This window comes from Trachemys scripta, chromosome 7, assembly GCF_013100865.1.
Source record: "Trachemys scripta elegans isolate TJP31775 chromosome 7, CAS_Tse_1.0, whole genome shotgun sequence".
In the NCBI taxonomy this organism is placed as follows: Eukaryota; Metazoa; Chordata; order Testudines; family Emydidae; genus Trachemys; species Trachemys scripta.
This window is the reverse complement of record NC_048304.1, coordinates 47,402,745-47,424,656: the sequence shown is the minus strand read 5'-3', so window position 1 is coordinate 47,424,656 and position 21,912 is coordinate 47,402,745. Positions and strand designations below refer to the sequence as shown.

General features: G+C 51.9%; 1 protein-coding gene across 4 annotated transcripts; it reads right to left on the bottom strand.

Annotated features, from left to right (window-relative positions):
* Positions 1 to 148: 148 nt before the first annotated feature.
* On the bottom strand, positions 149 to 20,238 carry BAP1 (BRCA1 associated protein 1). 4 transcript variants are annotated; one of them, XM_034774983.1, is made up of 17 exons: positions 20,053 to 20,238; positions 16,241 to 16,270; positions 16,084 to 16,138; positions 15,150 to 15,282; positions 14,001 to 14,120; positions 13,393 to 13,454; positions 13,160 to 13,302; positions 11,369 to 11,447; positions 9,452 to 9,575; positions 8,796 to 8,943; positions 8,176 to 8,360; positions 7,301 to 7,434; positions 4,994 to 5,466; positions 4,573 to 4,733; positions 3,438 to 3,530; positions 2,655 to 2,727; positions 149 to 2,088 (listed from the first exon to the last, which is right to left on the bottom strand). In XM_034774983.1, the coding sequence occupies exons 4-17, from the start codon at positions 15,165 to 15,167 to the stop codon at positions 1,955 to 1,957; spliced, it is 1,947 nt and encodes a 648-aa protein (XP_034630874.1). In that variant the 5' UTR covers positions 15,168 to 15,282; positions 16,084 to 16,138; positions 16,241 to 16,270; positions 20,053 to 20,238; the 3' UTR covers positions 149 to 1,954. The 4 variants fall into 4 exon arrangements, with proteins under 4 accessions (XP_034630874.1, XP_034630873.1, XP_034630872.1 ...); XM_034774982.1 differs by lacking the exon at positions 20,053 to 20,238 and adding an exon at positions 19,420 to 19,558; XM_034774981.1 differs by lacking the exon at positions 20,053 to 20,238 and adding an exon at positions 16,360 to 16,657 and having other exon boundaries at positions 4,657 to 4,733.
* Between the last annotated feature and the right edge of the window lie 1,674 nt (positions 20,239 to 21,912).

Below are 21,912 nucleotides of genomic sequence, written 5' to 3'. Positions count from 1 at the left end.
GGAGCTGGTAACTGACTAGAGCAGCTTAGGCCAGGTGCAATTATTGTGTCTGCTGATATTCTGTCAGTTGCACTGACTGCTTTATATTTCTATCGCACGGTTCTAGGTACCCAGCCTCTGTTAACCATCCCTTCCCAAAACAGCCATGTGCTATAGGACAGCTTTATTCTTTCCAACAGGGCTGCTATTTACAGCATATGGTGTTAGACACAGCCAGAGACCGAGGGCTCTCACCCTCAACAGGGACTAGCAGTGGTTTCAGTCGACAGCCAAGCTCTGTAGAAACTGGGATAGTTGGTGAATCTAGTTCTTCCCTGAGGCAGGTCTGCTTTCACCTGCACCACCACCCTTCCCTTGAAATGCCATTAACAGCTTTGGCTGGCCTGGCAGCTAGCCCCCACCTCCTGCAAGGGGAGGTACTCAAGCCCCTGTGTTTCCTTCGAGAGACAAGCCTGAATGCTGCTACTGGAGAGGAGAAACTCCCTTTCAGCAGTGCTCACAGGGTCACTGTGGGGATAGGACTGCCTACCTGTCAGGCTGTGACAGTATAAAAAGGTAACCCAGCCCCCCCTGTGGAAAAACTCTCACGCAGGCAGGCATGAGCCAGACTCCAGCCTTGGGCAGAAGGGAGAGCAGCTGTGGACACTAGCTCCTTCTGGCGCTTCCACCTTGCCTCAGCTGCAGTGCACTGGGGTTTGTTTAATTTACCTACATGATGGAAATAGGCAGAGTAGCAATTCTTCACTCCGGTGATTGGGGCAGAGCTCACACTTCACCCCAGCCTCCTTTTTAAAACTATTTGCAGGGATCAGCCATTCAAAGGCCCGATGTTCCTGCCTGAGAAGAAACACCATGGAAGGGGGGGGAAGGGGTTTGCTGTGTTTCACTAAGGTTTCCTGACCAGCTGTTTGTTTTGAGTTAGGCACTGAAGTTAGTGGAAGGCCATTAAACAAATGCTGCCTCTGCAACCCTTCCCCCTGGGGCTGAAGCATGGTGCAGCAAGGGCCTAATCTCAGCATGGAATGACACCATCTCAGGAACTAGAGCTTCCTCCAGCGGTTGCCCTGCCATGAAGTCACTTAGTCTGAGTGCTGCACCGACTAACTAGCTCCAGCAGTGATCTCCACTGCATCTGGAATCCATGACCAAAGGAGTGTGGGTGGGCCAAGCCAACCCAGCAAGAGAAGGGACAGTGGGTAAGCATGAGAAATCCTACCACACACCAGGTGATGGTCCACCGACAGAGCAACACACAGTGCTAACCCCCCAAGGCACGCTCAGAGATGAGCAGCCCACCATGACTAACACAAAGACAGCAGCAGCTCAGAGGCATGTCACTGCAGCCCAGAGATGGCCCAGAACAGGCCATCAGGGAGCCAGCTGTGCTCAGGGACGATGCTGGCAACATTGGTCAGAACCACAAAATAAACAGTTGTGAAATAGAAAATTGATATCAATGTCCCAGAACAGTGTGAAGCTGAAGGCCTGGATACTGGAAACCAGGAGCCATAGCCAGCTGGGGCCAGCACAGACACCCACCAGCATCATCATACTGACTCCAGCTGCCTTTCCCTCAGCAGATTGCTGATTTCCATCAGTCCTGGGCTAGAATGCCATGGAGTATGCAGAGCAACCTGGGACATACTTGTCTAGTAGATCCAAGTGTCTCTGTAGCACTGACACTAGAACCTGCTCTTCACTGCTGCAGGGAGTGCCCATTTCCAGACTCCACAGGGTGCCCAGGCTGTGGCTGATAAAATCCAAATTCCATTTGAAACAGGGTGGGCTCCAACACCACTGAGGACATGAGCGGAAAGGACCCAGTCCTTGTTGGGTCCATCTCCCCTGGGCACAGGGCAACTGGTCCATCCAAGTGCTTGTAGATACAAGCACCAGCTAGGATGAGCAATGTGGGCACATGGTTCCGCTCCCCATCTTGACCACAAGGATGCCACTACTGGCGCTTGGCTTTATATGGACGGGAGCGTTTCCGGCGATCCGGCTTCCTCTGCTTGTGGAGACGCCCAATGCTGACTCCTTGGCGTCTGCGGACAGAGATGTTCTGCTCCACGAGGCTGGCCAGCATTCCTGCAAGAGAGAGCAGACAAACCGGAGAACTAGCTCAGAAGAACAAGTCTCTCAGCCACTTTCCAGGGTGGAACGTAGACACCTGACACCACATTGTCCCTAGTGAGTTCATCTAACCTTCTACCTAACCGACCCAGCCCAGTTTTAGGATTCCCATACCAGCAGCTTAACCGTGACCCTTTTTCTAAGCTGGAGACACTGGCTTCCCAGTTCATTCTAGGACAGAAAGTCCTCAGATCCCAGAGCAAAAGGCCCATGATTTCCAGGGAGGTGTAGGAATGTCAGCCCCCATGCTTGCTCCCCTGCTCAGGGCCTCTCTACCGGCAAGAGACCATGAGTTAGTCTTGAGTAGAGCATCTCGAGTGGACCTTTCAACATGGCAGCAGTGTGCTAGGATCCCCCGCAGAAACAGCTGATGAGCTCCAGTGAAGTGCAACAACAGGGCAAGCCCTCAGCAACTCCCTGTCTTCAGACAGGCAAGTGGGCATGCCGATTCCAAGGGGTTATGAAACCAAGCAGCTCCAAGCCTCCCCACACTTGCATTGCAAGGAAGCAGCCAGCCTCACCTTCCTGAGCCAGCATGGAGATAAAGGTGCAGATGAATTCATCATAGTTGTGGGTTCTTCTCTGGTCATCAATCTGCAAAGAGGTGGAGGAAGAGAAAACTCAAGGTGAATAGCTACTTCCCGGGGCAGTCATCAAACAGAGCCCAGAACATGATCCGATCCCTAGAGACAGGAGCCTGGGGTCACCTCTTGGCTGGTTTGGGTTCTAAACTAAGTTCACAATGGATCTGAAAGCAACACCCCAAACCCAGCTCCGGGCTGCTGCCTGTATTGATGCGCTCAGACAGGAGGGATCAGGGAAAAACACGGTTAAGGTGGCCAGATCCAAGGGCAAAGGGTATCTAAAGTGGATTGTCAGGCAAGGAAAGATTTGCCCCAGTTCTGTTTTGCAGACCTACACAGTAAGCCATGTGCCCTCAGGGAAGTGCAGTACAGATCAGAACCAACTGAGTGGGGAGAGTGGAGGAATTCTGCTACGCAGCCAGGCAAGCCCAGCATTTCTCCTGCAGGTTTCTGCCTCAGTTCAGCTGCGCTGCTCACTCAGCATCCCCAAAATTTTTAATGCTGCTTAGGCAGTTTGTTTGTCCTGACCAGGCTTTGTCATCTCAGGACAGGAAGCCTTCCTAGATGGAAGGAGAGGGCTGGCAGAGACCATTCCTTCCTCTCCCTAGGCCTTACCTAAAGAAGTCTCTCCCTGTATGCCCAGTGCAAAGGGCATGTCCCCTGGGGCTATAGCTTGGTTTAGCCTCCTAAAGGATCCAAATAAGCAATCAGCCAGCGCACCTTGAATTTTTTCCTCTTCTCCACCTCCTCCTTCAGGCAGGCCTCATAGTTCACAATCTCAGCTTCCACGCACTTCAGCAGCGCCAGCAGCTCCTGGAAGAGCCCAGCAGAGAGAACATGACCCACCCTGTCCCTGCTGCAGCTCAGTGCCAGGGAGAGGGTTCAGGGAAGACCCCCCCCCCGTAATGCCTGAGCCCAGCAGCCTTCCTAGATCAGTACAACTGGTGCACCAGCCAAGCAGCTCTAAGTCACGTTGCCCCAAGCAGTGGGAAATGCAGGCTTGGGGGCTGTTGGCACAGCAAGGCGTGCCGATATCAAGCCCTGTGTTACAACTAACAGAGGGAAAGGGCTCCTCTCACAAGCCACAAGGCTTTGCTGGACAGCAGCATTAGAAGCAGTTCTAAGGGACTGATGAAGTTCCATTTAACTGCAATAGAGTTTGGGACTGCCAAGAGCCCAGGGAGCCAGCGTGGTGGATCTCGCATGGAAAGTCCCAGCATGTCAGGGCCTGATGAGCAAGAGCACAGCACAGATGCCAGGATGGCTCAAGGCACTGGCACCAGCACACACAGCTTTTCTCCTCTAGGAGGGGCAGTAAGCAGCCATCAGCCATTTGGGGCACTGTATAAAATGAGATGGTGGACTTGGCCCAGTTCCTAGTGGACACGTGTCCCTGTGACGAAGCGAGTGGCAAAGCCCGGCCTGCCCTCCCATTCCCAGAGACGGACAGCAGCACCTCAGGAGGGCAGGGTGGGGTAGCTGTGCTAGTGCTGCTAGCTCGGGAGATAAACGGGCTCAGCGGCCATGGGTCGCAGGCCAGCACCTTTCACCAGTACCAAATTCCCTACAATTTAAGGGAATAAAGGTGGCAAGGTTGGTGGACTGAGAGATTGGGGTTAAAGCACGGGCAGGCTACAAGCAGGAGCTTCCACAGAGACCAAACTGCAAGGAGCAGGTTGTAAAGAAACCTGACTCCTGGCACCCAATGGTTAATCCGATGACTGCACTTGCTACCTGCCCGTGGAAACCAGCTCCTGAGGCCTCTGGCAGAGAGGCTGTGCCCCCAGCCGCTAAAGCAGGACCCTGGCTCTGTGGATCTGCCGCCTCGCTCAGGGAAGAACGACAGGACACTCACTTTGGGAGAATACTTCTCCCCGCAAGGGTGATCGCTGGGCCTGCAGAGAGCAACCTTCTCTTTGCTGTCACTTGGCTCACTTGCCTCCTTCTCATCCATTCTGACAGCAGATTGGGCCTCTTCTCTTTGCTTGCTGGAGAGAGGGGAGCTTTTCCCATCGTCTGGGCACACCAGGAAAGAAAGAGTTAGGTACCGTGGCCATGTGCTAACACCTGCTCCCTGCGCCAATGGACATGCTGCCCCCCATCTCGGCATCCAGATAGAAACAACATTCCATCCCTTCCCTGGTCGTCTCAGGGCCCAGCATCCCACCCTCTCACCCATGACAGAACCGAGGTCTTTCCCTTCAGCCTACTGCCTTGGGAGAGCTCTGGGTCCCCCATCTCCCACCCAGAATGATTGGTCCTTCCCCATCACCTACCTGTGATGGCAAGAGGGCAGAACACCCCTTCCTCGGTGAGGCACAGCAGGCCGGTGCTGATGATAGGCCCCAGGTCCCTCACGGCCCGGTTGTACCGCATGCAGTCCACACGCAGCAGGCTGTCCTCCTCCCCAAAGAGCACCTTGGAGATGTGGGAGGTGACGGGGCTGGAGGGCCGGGTAGGGTTAGCCGAGCGGATGGGGGAGCGCAGCGGGGAGTTGAAGGCGCTGCCGATCTCCGAGGCAGTGTCCGTGCTCTCATTGCTGGGCGTGGGGGAGGGCTGTGAATGGGCAACCACGGCTACGGTGGTGCCCCCACTCCCGGTCTTGATGGAGAGAGGGATGGAAAGGTCCTTCTGGGACTCCTTGAGCTTCTCCGCCAAAACGTTGATGGTGTTGGGCTGGAGGATGGAGAGCTGGCTGTCTGCTGCCCCGGCCACGAGCTCCTGCTTCCCCTGCCCCTTCCTCTTATACCTGCCCAAGGACACAGAACAGGAGATCAAGCACAGGCGACAGCACGTATGGGGAGGGAAGCTGCAGGCGGCACCAGGTCTGGCACCCCAACAGCTGGGGAAGGCTGACATGTTTCAGTCCCTAGCACTCACAGGCGATTAGCTAGGACACAGAATACAGAAGCAATGCTTGAAGCACCTCCAGGAGTTCAGATCACTCCGAGCCTGGCCCAATGGAACATGGCAAGCCAGGGAAATGGGGAACAGCTCATGTGACTGGAAAGGTCAGTCGGTGCTTTGCCCCGCACAGCCGAGGGCGTCCCAAAGGCACAGACTGATCAGCTCAGCCTTCATGCTCTAGCACGTCCGACGTGGGAACAGGAGTGTTAGCAGCTCAGGATAGGGACCTACTCAGCACCCAGCGCTCTAGAAATAATGACAGTGGCAGTGTGGACTCACACACAGAAGGCCTGGTCTATACTAGGAAATTAGGTTGGTCTACCGATGTGAAAAATCCACATCCTGGGCGACGCAGTTAAACCAACTAACCCCCAGTGTAGCCAGCGTTAGGTTGATGAGAGAACCCCTCCCGTTAGTGTAGGCAGTGTCTACACTGAAGCGCTATTTTAAGCATAGACAAGGCCAGAGTCTGTTTTTTCACTTTCCCTCTCTAGGGAGGCATCACTGAACCGCAATGCAATGGCCAATCACAATGTCATTTCATCTCCTTTACAGCGTCACCGGTTTGGAACTCACCATAAGCCATTTCCACCATGCAAACAACACTTCACACTTCTCTGCTTCCTTCCCTCCGAGGATCTCAAAGCCCTCCACAAACTCATGGATTTAGCCTCCCAACACCTTTCAAAGCCACCATCCGGATTGCACGGATGGGGCCAAACGCAAAGATTTCAAAGCCATCCACTAATTCCGAGTGCTCACCTTGTCACCTCAGTTCTCAGAGGGGCTGGACACCTGCACTTGTCACTGACATCAATGGGAGCTGGGGGGACTCCCAGGCCTGATAGACAAGCTCCGGGGTCCTGATTCAGAATGGGAGCATTTCACACCCACTGGGCATTGGGGTAAGTGACTGTTCAAGATGAAGGGCAGTGGGGAACCAGGGCTTATGTGCCTCAAGTTGGGCACCCAAAATTAATTGAGCCTTGAAAATTTGTAAGTAAACTATTTGCCTCAGGCCACAATGATAGCGTCCCCTGCCTCTCAGTCTTGTGTTTAAACCACAAGATCATCCTTCCCTTACACATTCCTAAAACTGATCATCATTCAAGCACAGCACTAGCCTCCTTTACCACCACCAAGATCCAAGTAAGAGCGCTAGTTCCCACCCCGCCACGCTCCTCTGGTCCTCTTTCGCTTTCCCTCCCCCGCCACAGTCCCCCAGGAGCGCAGCACGCTGTAGGAGCTGGTATGAGCCGACTCAGGGAGGCACACTTGGAGATAAGCCCCAGCAAGGTGTGGCTTAAGCACAGACTAGTTGAAGAGATCAACTGACCACGGCTGGATGAATATCCAGCAGGGCCTCTTTCGCCAGCCAGTCTGTGCTCAGGACGGGGACACAGACACGGATACACACGCCCCGCCCCACAAGCACTCCATCTGCCAGGGCTGCCTTCGCACCCAGCCAACACAGGGGATCTCGGTTGGCTGGAGCGACTGACTGCTCACCTACCTGGTAAAACACTTCCCTTGGGCATCCTCCGCCTCACTCGTCTACACTAGGGAACTCAAGGGTCTGGGGGGAAAAGCTCGCCCCCTGCTGGGGGCACACTCTGCTTAAGCAAAAGCAAGGCCTTATGCTCCCAGCAGCCTGAGATCTCAGCTCCATCCATTACCTGATGGCAGGGGCAGTGTTACAAACTTCCTCCTCCTCCTCGTCGTCATAGTCATCCTCATCATCGGAGTAGTGCTGGTGCTGGCGGACCGGAACCCGGCTACGGCCCACTCCCGCTGCAAGGTCCTCCTCTTCCTGCAAAACACACCCACTCACTGCCTGAAAGGCCCATCCTGGGCAGGGGACCACATGCAGTCAGTCCTCCTTGGCAATGGGGCAAAGACACTTCAATGCAGGCCTGAGGCTGGCTGCGCCACATCCCTAACCGCAGCCCAGGGGTAGCCCCTTTCTCAGGGAAGGGATTCAGAGACTCAGTCCTGGGCACACGCACACACACGCTGACCAGATTCGCCCTGGGGCACTTCTAGGTCCAGCCAAACACGATCTCAACATAGAACTGAACCCATCAAAGCTCAGGAACAAAAATCCCAGGGCTTAGTGCTTTGGCCTCTATTTCCGCACAGAAACTAAGTGAAACAAACATGTCTAGAGCATGGTTTATCTGGTCATGTAAATCCAGAACAGGCTAAAAACCCAGCAATGCATCCCCAGAGGGGACAGCATGAGAGAGACCTTTTAACAGATCAGTGGAAACAGAGCGCGCCCGACTCCATTTGTGTCTTGTTCTCTCTGGCGTATATAACCTGGCTTTGCCTGTATTCGTTCATAAGGAGCTGTGGAAGTGCTACAAACCTCCAGCCAAACCTGGGGCTCTATGGGACCTGACCCCGCACTCTGGTGGAGTCAGTTGCTGGATCCAGAGGGGTAGAAAGTTTCCCCAAAACTTCATTTATGAGGCTTAAGAGGCACAGCCTAGAACACTGGCTTTCTCCGGCCTGCAGCCCCCAATGGGAAGAAAGGCCAGGCCTCACGTACCTGCATGGGCGACTTGGCGTAGTTGTGGTTATCCAAGAAGGCTGGGAGTCTCTGCACAATGGGATTGGGGTTTGCAGGAGCACCGTTGATGCAGCTACCAGATGGCTTTGTTACCAGTTTGGATTTGTTGGGCAGGCTCTGAGTGGAGGCAGGGTGGCCCTGGCCAGTAGAGTCTTCAGTGCTCTCTGTAACACACACACCCTACATCAAAGAGAAGCTTTTCTCGATGGACTCAAGTTCCTTTGATTCTAGATGCTCTACTTAACCTCTTTCCTGCCCCACAACAGCAGTTGAACTTTTGTGCCCCTCTCCAGCCCAATACACTGCCAAGAGCAATAATAAGCATGGCATAAGTTCTGCCTTTCTCAAATTCTGTAGCTGCATCCCTACCAACGGCAGGGCACAGGCCAGCAAATGGGGGGTATAGACCAGAGTAAATCAATGCCCCGAGGCCCTGGGACAGCATGCACAGCTGTATTTGGGAGCAGAACAATCAAGGCCAAGCCAGCACTGCTCCACCTGATTCCATGGAGGGACCCAGGACTCCAGAGTCAAGTTATCAAGCCACAGCTGGGTGCCTTTGCCCCAGGACTATCATCCCGGCAGAGTGAGTCCCATACCTGGGTGTGAACTCTCCGGGGCCAGCTGTGCTCTGCTCGTCTCCAGTGCCAGACACGCCTTGCTGCTGGCCGGCTTGGACTCCTCGGCCAGCTGAGACTCCTGGGACTTTTGGGTCTGAATCAGCTCCGGCTGAGTTACCCGGATAAGCTTGAAAGCAAAAGACAATCTGCACCTGACTGTTGAACCGGATGCTTCTCATAACTAGTCACGCAAGTCACAGGGCTATGGGAGGGAAGCAGATGAACCCATACTGCTGAACCAACTTCCCAGCACCCATGTGCAGCCAGGAAAGGAAGTAGAATCAGCTGGTTGCTTGCCCTGCTGGAATGCCACCGGGTTAGAAGTGATTGACCACTGGGCTAAATGGTCAATAGAGCAAAGCCTGGGAAATGCAGGGCATGGAACTGAAAGCCTATGCAGGGAAAGCAGCCACATGAGACTACACTGAGCTCAGCTACAGGATGGAGGCATAGAGCATGGTACCAACCACAGGCAAAGGGCGACTGAAGGTGCTCCTCCCACATGTCCTAGGAGCCAAGCTCCCCACAGGCTGGAGTGAGAGAGAAAGCAGGGCCGGGCAGTGCCTGGAGAAGCCAGAAATTACAGGCTGATGGTAAACCCAGCTCATTCGTTCAGCTAGCTCACCCATTCCTACCTGCTGCAGGGCCTCCAATACAGTCTGCCTGTTCATCTTCAGGATGTGCAGCTTAGATTCGTATTTCATCCTCCGGTCGGGCACCACCGCCATGAGGTTGAAACGGATGTCATGGTACGGCTCCCTGAGGCAAACCACACCCAGCTCATTAGCCTTGGCTCAGCCAGAGGAAGGAGCTGCCCCAACAAACCGCTGATGGGTGGTTGGATGCCACCAGAACGCAACAGCAGGTCCCAGGCAGCAATGCAGGTTAAACCAATATACTCATGGTCCACACAGCATTCCATGAGGCAATAAAACAGCTTCACAGCACCCAGAAAAACAGCGTGCAGTTAACTTAGTCTCAGTGTAAGAAGACACAGGGTCATGCACATTACGTGACTTTTACGCCACATGCTGCAGACCTTCCTCCATTTGGGCTCCCCTATAAACAGGGGCACAAGGAACCCAACTGGCCAAGCAGGGCTCTAACTGTGTGGCTAGCTGGGTAGGAGATTCCTTAGCCAATTGGCAGGGCTGTATGTTGTCATTGAGTATTTGGGAACAAATTGATGATTTCAAGTCAGATAAGTCACAGGTTCCCTCATCTGTGCTTCACAACATGGCCCCTGCAGGTACATCCTCACTGCACTGCAGGGGTGGGAACCTGGGGTTGTTACTTTCAGAGGCCGGCTGCGGGGCAATCAAAACTCACCTTGTACGGAGGACAAAACCCTACCAAACTTTGACCACCAGAGTTTGGGTCACAGAAGTCGTGAGTAGGAGGGAAGGGACATTCTTACACTTGGGAGTAAGGTTCATTGCCTGCCTCTGCTATGGATTTCTAGTATCAACTTAAGCCAAGTCACTTCACCTCTACAGACTATTGTGGTTCCCCTCCTGAAAGTGGGGACCCCCTTCCCTCCGCCCCGAGGCGCTGGGAGGTGTCAGACACTACCCTGGGCAGGATCACGCAAGGCCCGAGGTAGGTAGTTACAAAGCCATAACAATTCATCCAAGCAGCAGCCCATTGGGAAGAATGGAAAGCACTCATGCTGCATGGTAGCACAGCACACCCACTTGTGAGGTTTGGGTTACTTGGTCCCACCTCCTGAGCCACACAGTAGCCAGGGCACTCCTTCATTAGCCCAGAGGCCTCTCCTAAGGCAGATGGTAATGGAGGGAAGGCCAGCCTCCATTCATTCTTGCCACAGACATTTCTGGGAGAATAGTGGTTTCTTGTTCCCAAGATGGGCGTCAGAATATTCACTTCAGGGGTCCCTCATTCACAAGGAAGTGCTCTGACACCACATCAGACAATCATTGTCTGTCCTACAGCAGTCAGGGACGATGAGCCTGCCAGGACATTCCCACAAGTGGAAACCCAGTGGCTGCTAAACCACGTTCTGAGTAACTGAGAGCATAAGTTACACAGACGTTTGGGCCCTCACGCTGCAGCATTTGTGGGTGCTCTGAGATCACAGCTGAGCCCCGCTGCAGACTTCCTAAGAGGCTCAATTCAACAACAACAGGGTCAAGCAAAAGCCACCTAACTGGTCTCCAATGTTGCTATGACTAGGGATCTGTGCAAGTGAAGATCCACTGTTACCATCCCTTCTCCTGCATTCTGATTGGCTGCATAGCTATTCGGAGAAACATCATGTTGCAATGAGAGAACATTTCCCTGCCTCTTCAGACAACTAGTCAGATTGCAGAAGAGACAAAAAAAGTTAATAGGACTCATGGCCTACACACGTGTGAAGCGTCTCACGCTCCTATGGCACGGAGTAACCCTCTCCCCTCTATGTGGGGCCCAGTAATCCAGGTCTGAAAAGTTTGTTATTTGCTAAAATGCATCCCTGAGCTGTCACGCTGTAAAGCAAACACCGAGGTGTGTCGAGGGAAAGCCCACCCCCCTGAGCTCATCTGGGCATTTACCCTGCTGTGGCCAGGCCAATTCGCTCCATGATCACCCTCCTGGCTTTGTCTGTCCACTCTTCATCCTCAGCCCAAGGCCCTGGGAAAACAAGAGAAAGCAAGTTAGTAAAGCAGGCCAAGATCCCTAGGCCGCTTGGGTCCAGCAATCCACATAGATGAGCAGCACCTTCTGAATAGTCAGTTCCATCAGCAAGTCATGCCAGGGATGGGGACCCACTTCCGTCTCTAAGATGATATCAATCCTGCCTTGGGCTCACTTTACCCAGTCTATGCAACGGGCTCAATTCTGGTGTGTAGTGCATACGGCTATATACAGCACATCATCTCCTGCTCTGCCCTCCAACAACAGTTGGGGCTGGGATTTGTGCTGGTGAACCAGAGATGCAACAAGAGACACTTAGAGCATGCTTGCCATTCACAGGATAGATTGCACACCAGTCCTTCTGCCAGGAGATTCCCTCCCTTGTAACCTTGCTCTAGCTGAAGAGTGCAGAGGTAGTTACAATTTCCTGGATGGGAACAAGTCTGGAGTCAAAAAGCCCAAAGCTTGACCCATCGAAAGGAAACAGATTTAGATCCTCACAACATAAGAACATCCATACTGAGTCAGACCAAAGGTCTATCTAGCCCAGTATCCTGTCTTCTGACAGTGGCCAATGCCAGGTGCCCCAGAGGGAATGACCAGAACAGATAATCATCATGTGATCCAGCCCCTGTCGCCTATTCCCAGCTTCTGGCAAACAGAGGCAAGGGACACTATCCCTACCCATCCTGGCTAATAGCCTTTGATGGACCTATCCTCCATGAACTTATCTAGTTCTTTTTTGAACCCTGTTATAGTCTTGGCCTTCACATCATCATCTTCACAACTGTGCACTGTGTGAAGAAATACTTCCTTTTGTTTGTTTTAAACCTGCTGCCTATTAATTTCATTTGGTAACCCCTAGTTCTTGTGTTACAAGGAGGAGTAATTTACTTATTTACTTTCTCCACACCGTCATGATTTTATAGACCTCTATTGTATCCCCCCCCCATCATCTCTTTTCCAAGCTGAAAAGTCCCAGTCTTATTAATCTCTCCTCACACTGTTCCATACTCCTAATCATTTTTGTTGCCCTTTTCTGAACTTTTTTCCAATATATCTTTTTGGAGATGGGACGACCACATCTGCACGCAGTATTCAAGATGTGGACACACCATGGATTTATATACATGCAATATGATATTTTTTCATCTTATTATCTATTCCTTTCTTAATGATTCCCAACCTTCGGTTCGCTTTTTTGACTGTTGCTGCACATTGAGTGGATGTTTTCAGAGAACTATCCACGACTCCAAGATCTCTCGAGTGGTAACAGCTAATTTAGACCCTATCGTTTTATATGTATATGTTTTCCAATGTGCATTACTTTGCATTTATCAACATTGACTTTTATCTGCCATTTTGTTGCCCAGTCACCCAGTTTTGTGGAATCCCTTTGTAACTTTTCACAGTCTGCTTTGGACTTAATTATCTTGAGTAGTTTTGTAGCATCTGCAAATTTTGCTACTTTACCCTTTTTCCAGATCATTGAGGAATATGTTGAATGTGGGCCCAGTGCCAGAGGGAGATGCCCATCAGGAAGGTCAATTCAATGAGCCTAATGAGATGTCAGGTGTGATGCAAGTGGTCACTGTATGTGCTCCAGCAACGTCAAGGAAACATACACAGCAAGTGTCATGTCCTGGGGTCACACACAGGCGAGGTCTTTGCTAGACATCCCTGTGGATGTGGGTGCTGGGGCTCCTTACCATGGTCGATAGGATAGACCTTCAGCCCGTCCAGCTCGAAGAGCCGTCCCTTGATGGGAACGTAACTGACGAAGTGAAAAGCCTCCATGGTCCGCACAGCGCTGATTCCATTCTGCTTTTCGGGCAGGTGCCGAGGCTCTGGCCTGCAAAGGCAATACATCCGAGAGGTCAATGCAGCAGCAGCAACCGCCCTTCCCCCAGGGAGCAGAGCTGCTGGGGACACCCACACTCACCTGGCATGGCTGTTATGGGCCTTGGCCAGCTCCGGAGCATTCCCAATGGCATAACCTTTACTCTGCAAAAAGCAAAGGGAGATTATAAAAACCCCTGAGGTGGAGGGACGCGATATCTGGAATCCCTCAACTCAGCACCTCTAATCCATGTCTCTGGAAACACCTCCCTCATCTGTGGGCATCTCATTAACAGATTTACACAGGGCTTTACAAGAATGGATCAAGACCTGGAGAGACAAACCCAAGGTAAAGACATAGTACCAGTTCCAGAGGAGGAGGCCAAGAGCATTACTGTGGGGAAGGAAGGAGGAAGTGCTTGAAGAGGTGGGTGCTTGGCTAGAGGGTATGAAGAATATTCCAGACCTAGGGGACAGCACAGAGCTAGGCAAGAGCAAAGGAGATAGACTAAGGGGGAAGTAAGGAGAAAGGATTAGGAAGAATGTAAGAACAAAGGGGGAGGAATGAGACCAGAAGCTTGGGTGAGGGCATGACTACCTAAGGAGCCATCCCTTTACAAAAACCTCACAGGAAAGGAGCAGGGTCCCTACAGCAAGACGCATCCCTCCAATGCTCCCCCCAAAGCCCCACCGCCACAGGCCACCCCATACCTCTGGGCTGAACCCCTTGGTGAAATCCTTCATGCGACTCAGCGTCGGCCCCAGGTCCACATTGCTGCAGTTCAGGAGGACACTCAACAAGGCATGGGTGGCACAGGAATTGGGAATCAGCTAAAGAGCAAACAAACAGAAAGAGGATGATACTTCAGCATCACCACCTGGGAGTTACTCAGCACCCTGCAGTAACTGGTGCCGAAAAATAGCACAACAGCTGCCTGGAGCACTAAATTGACCAACACAACCCCTGTCCCAGTCAGTGTCCCCAGGTCAATCACACCATACCCCTGTGAGCAGCTGTTCAAGGCAAAGGCAAAGGCCAGGCCTCGTGCAGATTGACTGAACCTCTGTGGTAACAGCTGACTTGGATTCCCTCAACCCTTCCAGCCTGCTGCAAGGTCCCGGAGCAGATAAGGGAAGAAGCTAGACATACAGCCATTTAATAAAGCTTACAAAAACATGACACCATGGGAGAATGCAGTTCCAGAACATTTGAGGGCTGGAGTTGCACTCATTTAAGCGTCCTTCTCCCAAAATGCTGTGAAACCCTCCTGATTCACCTCCAGCATGGGACTATACCAAACACATCAGTCAATGCTCTGCAAGATCATAATGCTGGCTAAAATCCTGATCCCTTTCTCCAGAGCAGGCTGCATGCTTTGTGCACTCAGCACAGCACTCTGGGCTCCAAAGAAATGCTAGATCCCAAGCAAGTCCTCTGGCCTTTCCTACCAGCCATATGTTAAGGAGTGATCCAGGAAAAGTGTTAGTTTCACATATCCCCACTGTCCAGGACTCCCAAATCTCCCAATCTCTGATGTTCGGTCCCCATTTCCAACTGCCCCTCAGATAGCTGCGGCCTTCATTATGTCCCAAAATACACCTGGGTGACAAATATAAAAGCCAAACCCAAGCTGGGACAAGGACTCCTGATCAGCGATAGGCTAAGTGTACAATCCCCACAGAACCATGCTTTCTACCAATCAGGGTAACTACTCTATACCTATTGACCATTCCTTCCCAAGTCTTCCACATTTTAGGTAGCTATAGATTATACCAACGCATGAAAGAGTCCTCACTGCCCACTCTCCCGCAGCGGTGTCCGGAGAGACACGCCTCGCCCTCCACTCCCAGCCAACCTACCTGATGAGCAAAGAACATATTATTGACGATGTCATCGTCAATCACCGATGTCTCGTCCACCAGGGTGGATACCTTCCGGCGAGACCGGCGCTCTTCGATCCATTTGAAGAGGAAGATGAACCCGTACACGGGGCTGTCAGGGAAAGAAATGCAATGGGGGTGGAGTTAGCAGCTGACCAGTTTAGAAGGGTTTCCATCAACATGAACTGTGCCGCTCCAGTCAGTCAAGCGCCAGAGGCATTTTCAGTTTAAACCACAATTTGTGGAGAGAAAAAAGGAGAGGCATTAAAGCCAACCCCCATCCTACTGGGAAGTGCCACAGCTGTTCTTGTTCCCCACACTCCAGCTGATTATTCTAGTCTGATATTCAAACCAGGCATCTCAGAGAGCACCCAAGTCTGTAATCTTTGTGATTTAATGGAACAGGGAACTGCGGCCAATGGGAGCTGCTGGGGGCACTGCCTGAAGCAAGAGAAACACACAGAGCCCTGTGCCCTCCCTTCCCCACGTTCCGGCCGCTTCCCGGAGCGGCAGGGCAGGCAGGCTGCCTACCCACCCTTCCCCCGGTGCACGTCGGGCTGGAGCCGCTCTAGGTAAATGCTGGGGGATGGGAGGGGGGGCATGAGGAACTCGTGGGCCACAGAAAACAACCCCCCGGGCCGCGTGTTTGAGACCCCAGCTGTAGACCATGCTGGTGCGAACTAAAAGCTCTCTAGTACATGTTAACTTCATACTGAACAGCACTGCATTAATGTGAAATAGGGAACTTTTAGTGCGCAGTAGGGTCTACAAAACCAATTAATACCAACGTATTAGTGCCTTTAGAAATCACACCCCCGTAGTCCGTGTTACTACTCTGTGTAGACTTGCCCTGAGAAGTTTTTGCTTGATGAAATCTACTTCAGCAAGTCATGCTGCTGAGTGAGTAACTTACCCCTGGCATTTGCTTTGTAGATCATAGATCTCCTCAACCTGCACCCCTTTAACTCCTAAAAAAAGAGAGAGCAGGAATCAGTGCGACGAGACCAGCAGAAGGGAGCCAGAGCACGTCACAGATGAAACCCATCTTGCAGAAAAGCTCTCGTACTCACCAAAATCCTCTACTAACAGGGTGAAGAGACCTGAAGAGGAACAAAACAGCGAGATTACTTCTGGCTGTGAAGTTCATGCTGCTACATGAAAGGCAGACAGAGAATCTTCTGCCCCTTACCTCTGACTAGTGCTGTAGAGCTCCCATGGCAAATTTTGAAGGAAACTATAAGTTTGGAATTGTGATTAAAAATAATGCACCACAACAAGATTTGCTCCTGACCTGGACACTGCCCTATAGTTCTTATCTGAGTGGTTTCCTGGCTCATGCTGCCTGAATAGAGATTTTTAAAAATATTTTGGGTTTAACATTTTTAGGAGACCTTCTTCCCAACCTGATCTTCCTGCTCAGCCCTGGTGGTGGAGAGGATACCTACACGTCAAGGTACTGACGAAAATGACTGATGAAACAAAAATGATTAGCGGGCTGGGGCACATGACTTACGAGGAGAGGCTGAGGGAACTGGGGTTATTTAGTCTGCAAAACAGAAGAGTGAGGGGGGATTTGATAGCTGCTTTCAACTACCTGAAGGGGGGTTCCAAAGAGGATAGAGCTCGGCTGTTTTCAGTGGTGGCAGATGGCAGAACAAGAAGCAATGATCTCAAGTTGCAGTGGGGGAGGTCTAGGATGGATACTAGGAAACACTAATAGGAAGCACTGGAATGGGTTACCTAGGGAGGTAGTGGAATCTCCATCCTTAGATGTTTTTAAGGTCCAGCTTGACAAAGCCCTGACTGGGATGATTTAGTTGGTGTTGGTCCTGCTCTGAGCAGTGGATTGGACTAGATGACCTCCTGAGGTCTCTTCCAACCCTAATATTCTATGATTGACCCACTACTGCCACCAAACTATCTAGGAAGTGATATGAGTCCATCATAGTAGGAGCCTCCCAAGCATTTAAAAAGAGAAATCATCTTGCTTTCTTCCCATCAGTAGGAGGAGGAGCTTAATTTGTTTATAGGATATTTTATTTATTTATGTTTGTATGAAAGTAGAAGAATAACTTATTACAGGAAAGCTAAATCAAAGAAATTAGTTTGCCATTTAGATCTGAGAACTGTGAAACATGTCTTCATTCTTCTCTCTTGTAGGAGTGAGTACCATAAGCTAGGTCCAGCTGGTAGAAAACTTGTTTCCCACATGTACAAGATGAAAGACACTATCCTGGAATGCAATGACACCAAGACTGTGGTAAACAGCCAAACAAACATGAGTTGCCAGTGTGATGCTGTAGCTAAGAAGGCTAACATGAACCTCAGGTGTTTAAGCAGGGGGAAGATCAAGTAGATGTAGAGAGATGGTTCTGTATATGACATCAGAGAGACCATTCATGGACTACTATGTACTGGAAAGAGTTGAGAGAAGAACGATTCAAGGACCAAGAAGTAATAGAATTGAAGTCTATACATAAATGCGATGTCCTAGCCTAATAAAAGGATTCTCTCCTTGAAACCACAGAGATAAAAGTTATGGTATATCAATTACAACAACACTCATCAGAGCACATAATATAAAAGATGCACTTTATACCACAGCCTCAGGTTTATTTGCAGGGCAAGATTTGCATGTCTCTGTCCAACAACAGGACAGGACAGGACAGGAGCCAAGACTTACAGGGTTTTGGTCTATATATAAACAGCGCTCAGGGCTGCAGACAGAGCTATAAGAGCAAAACTGAGCTAAGAATCCCCCAGTTTCTGTAACTCAGCCCTGAGGAATGCAAGCCCTGGAGCGCATGGGGGGGCCTTTCTCCTCATAGACTCTAAGTGTATGTAAACACTGCAGCTAGGCAGGGTAATTCCCAGCTCAGCTAGACATACACACACGGGCTAGCCAGTCGAGTACATACCTAAAACCTTGAATGGATTATATTTAGGCAGCTAGCCCAAGCCGCCACCAGTGCTGCCGCAGCCACACAGCAGTTTTTAGCACACTAGCTTGATCCAAATTACACTTCCCAGCTGCAGTGTAGACGGACGCATAGAATTTACGGCCATAGGAGACCACCAAATCATCTAGTCTGACCACGTTTTGAGGGTGCCACAACGCTGGATATCTTATGTTTCCCAGGCTGTTCTTCAAGAACATGTAGTACAATGCTAGGGATCAATGTAGGCAGATGAGGCTAGTTTTGACTTCACAAGTTTTGCTTCTGATTTATCTGTAACCTCTAAAATCACTTTCATTTCACTTCATGCATTCAGCAGTTACTTCAGCATCCATCGAAGAGAACTGGCCTACCATCCTGGTTGATCCAGGGGCAGGGGCTTTTTAGATTAGAAGTTCTGAAAGGAAGCTACCAGTACAGGGCACGTAACTCAAAGCAAATGGCCTGAAGACCCCAAGTTCCCTCTCCATCCTCCCAAGAAACCAAGAATCCACGGTGGGGAGGAAGAATAGTGTTAAGTCACAGCAAAGTAATCATGCAGCTGATGCAATACATGATGATGATGAATTGAAAGGATACCCTAACTTAGACCACGTCTGCACTGCCACTTACGTTGGCATAACTTTTGTCACTCAGGGGTGTGAACAATTCACCCCCGAGTGACATAAGTTACGCTGACCTAAGTGCTGGTATGGATACATATAATTGCCCAGAACGAGTATAATTTTATCACAACACAGAACAGCGGGGAATCCCCTCGGTGTTCACAGCCTGATAGTTCACTCATACACCTACCGTCCTGAGCCATCTAAAGATGTCTAGATCAACGGTGAGTTAAAATGACTATTTCAGTACACTCCTGGTGTTTTGAATACTGGTCCCATGCTACCCTCCATTTCTGAGAGCCCATCTCTCAGCCTTGGCTAGGAGCTATTTTCTGGACACCCCCGAGAGCTGTTATTGTGTGCACGTAGGAGTCTATCAGCGATGCCCAGGGACATCACCAGCCTAAAAACTGAGGCTGGGAGGCCAATATCAAGGGATTAACCAGAGAGGGGCCCAGGCAATCGGGGCTTTAGCCCTTTTCTTTAACTGTCTCACTGGCTCCTATCCCGTTTTGGGGAAAGTTGCTCATCCCACACACCCTGCCTTACCCAGTCCCTCCCCTTGTCTAGCCCCATAAGCCCCCCGCCCCCTCCCCTAGGGATCCCCATGGCCCTCCCCCCACAACCCCTGTGCTCCTCCACAGCCCCCTTCGCTTTCCCCCATAGTCCTGCCCTCCCCCGCCTCACCGGGGTCGCTCTCCAGCTCCAGCCAGCCCTTATTCATCGTCCCCCGGCCCGGGCCTCAGCCAGCGCCATGTCCGGCCCCTCCCCCCTCCGCTGCCCGGACGTTCGGGCCCCACAAGCCCATCCGCCTCCGGCCACGCCCCCAGCTCCATACGTCATCGCGGCGCGACCCATAGCGCAGGCGTCCGGAGAGAGGAAGGGGCGGGAGATAAGTCCCGGCCGCGACTGTCAGGCCGACGGCAGCGTGAGATAAATCTCGGGGGGTGCAGGGGCTTCGCCAGGCCCCCATCTCCGGGCACATGGCGCCAGCGGCGGGTCCCCTACCGGGAGGCGCGGAAAAAGCCGGGGTCACCCCGCCTCTCTCCCCCGCCAGCCCATGGTGTGGGTTCCCGAGTCCAGCCAGGTGCCAGCCTGCTCCTGTCCTGCTCCTCAAGAGCCCGATGTCCCGCCGCGCTGCGCGCTCGCCCCTTGCCCTGCGCCCGACCCGCACCTAGCTTCTGAAAATCGGGCCCTGGGAAAGCGCAGGCTTCAGAGCGCGGTGCCCAGCAGCTCCCACCGCGGCGCTGACGGCTAGAGCCTCCCTAGTGCTGGGCACGGCGTTTGCCAATTTGCCATCCAAACGCCCCCTCCCTTTACCTGAATGGGAGACCGGCTCTTCTGAAAATTGCACCCTGATCTCCGCTGGGCAGAGGGGGGCTGAGAACTGGAACCTGGGCAGGCAGTTAAAGCCAGGGGACGCTCATCGCTGCCCAGGCCACGAGAGGAGCATCTGACCTAGGGAGTATTGGCAAGGGAGCCGACGAAAGGACAGAGACGGAGGGTGTTGTAAGAAAGCATCCATCTTTCAAACGACCACACGATGGCACCATCACCACAGGGACAATTTAAAGGCCTGCTATTGCTATCAACCCCCTAAAGCCCTGAGCACACCGGCCATACACCACCAGGGGACCCTGAGCACACTTGTACAAAACCGGGGACCCTGAGCACACCCATCGTACAACACTAGGGGACTGTGAACACAAGCGTTGTACAACTAGGACAAAGGTCAGGCCCGTGCGCTTATTGCACATCTTGGGGAAATGGCCTTTTCACTCTCCTTGCAGAAGTAGCCCATCACCAGCACAGACCTTGGAGCGAATAGTTTAAAAGGATTTCTCTTTCAAAGTAAGCTGGAAGAAGCCTGCTGTGGGAGTAGCAGCTGCTGGCGGGACAGCAAGTCTTGCACTCGAGCAGTTGCTTGAGACAAACCCAGAGGAGACTCTGGAGTGACTGAGAAGCCAAAAGCTAGGGGGAGCTTTACAAGAGTTGTGCTCAAAGGTGGGCAACAGCTCGGCACAGGAGCCAATGCAGCAGGCAGGCAGCACCTGGAGAGTCCCATTCTGTGACCAGACTAGCTCCGAGAGCTGCCTCCTGCTATGCCCAGAGTCTCTGGTTACAGGGCTAAGGTTGCTGGCAAACCCTGTGGCTCCTGGTTTCTTCAGGCTGTGTTTTCACTGTGGCTCTAGGATAAGTCAATTTCAATCAGTTTCATGCAAGTCTGAAAGTGCTGGCAGTGGCAGATCAGGGGAGTGCAAGCAGGTGCTAGGGAAGATTGCATGCATGCCAACTCTGCCAGTGCTTTCAATGCCAGCCTGCAGCCCCCTGCTATTCCAATCCTGGGCTCCACACACAGCTCTGCCAATGCCCCTCCATCCCAACCTGTAGTCCCCCAGCTATCCTAGTACCAGGCTTCTCTTAAGGAGAAACTGCCCGTGGTTCTGTGATATGGAAAAAACGCTGCTGTGGACTCAGCCCAGCCCATTGAACTCATGCCACTAACGGCCTTACCCAGGTCTAGGGAGAGAAAAGCTAGTGCATTAATGAATACATCACAGCACTGCCATGTATGGTGGCTCTAGCTTACCACTATTCCACCCTGCTCCTTCACACAGATAGGCCTGCTCAGCTTGTTGCAAGAAAGTCCTCCCCAGACAGCCAGAGAAGGGAGAAACCATTAGGATTTCTGCGTGGCTTTTGCATATTCTCCTGTTCCCCATGCCGATCTCCCCCCCACACACCTTTCTTTACATGCTGCTAAATTATCACCATCACCAAAGGGGGGAGGGAATCTGAGTGATTTGAACTCTTTCTCAGGAAGGTAACACATTGGTAACCCCTGCAGTAAACACAGGAGCACTACCCTTTGCTAGCCATCCTCATGCTTCGGGGCACAAGCTGATGATCAGCTGGGGTCAGGAAGCAAACGCACTCCCCACAACCTAATCCCACACAATCAGAGGCATAATGGAGGATTTGCACCTCCTGTAGCAGCTGGCATTGGCCACTCATACAGCGCTCTAGTATAGCACAGCCTATGTTCTTTCCAACTTGCTTCTTATGCTGTGGGAAACCCACCCTCAAGCCTTTCCTGTGTACTACTCACAGTGCTCAGAAACCCAAGGGCTCTGTTAGGACAGGAGCTGTCACAATGATAAATTGTCTGTTTATTATATT

Coding starts and splice junctions, on each gene's coding strand:
- BAP1 (XM_034774980.1), bottom strand. CDS start 16,507: ATGAGCCAGGAAACCACTCAGATAAGAACTATAGGGCAGTGTCCAGGT. Junction 16,271..16,359: donor CTCTACAGCACTAGTCAGAG/GTAAGGGGCAGA, acceptor GTTCCTCTTCAG/GTCTCTTCACCCTGTTAGTA. Junction 4,734..4,993: donor CTGCCCTCTTGCCATCACAG/GTAGGTGATGGG, acceptor TGGTGTGCCCAG/ACGATGGGAAAAGCTCCCCT.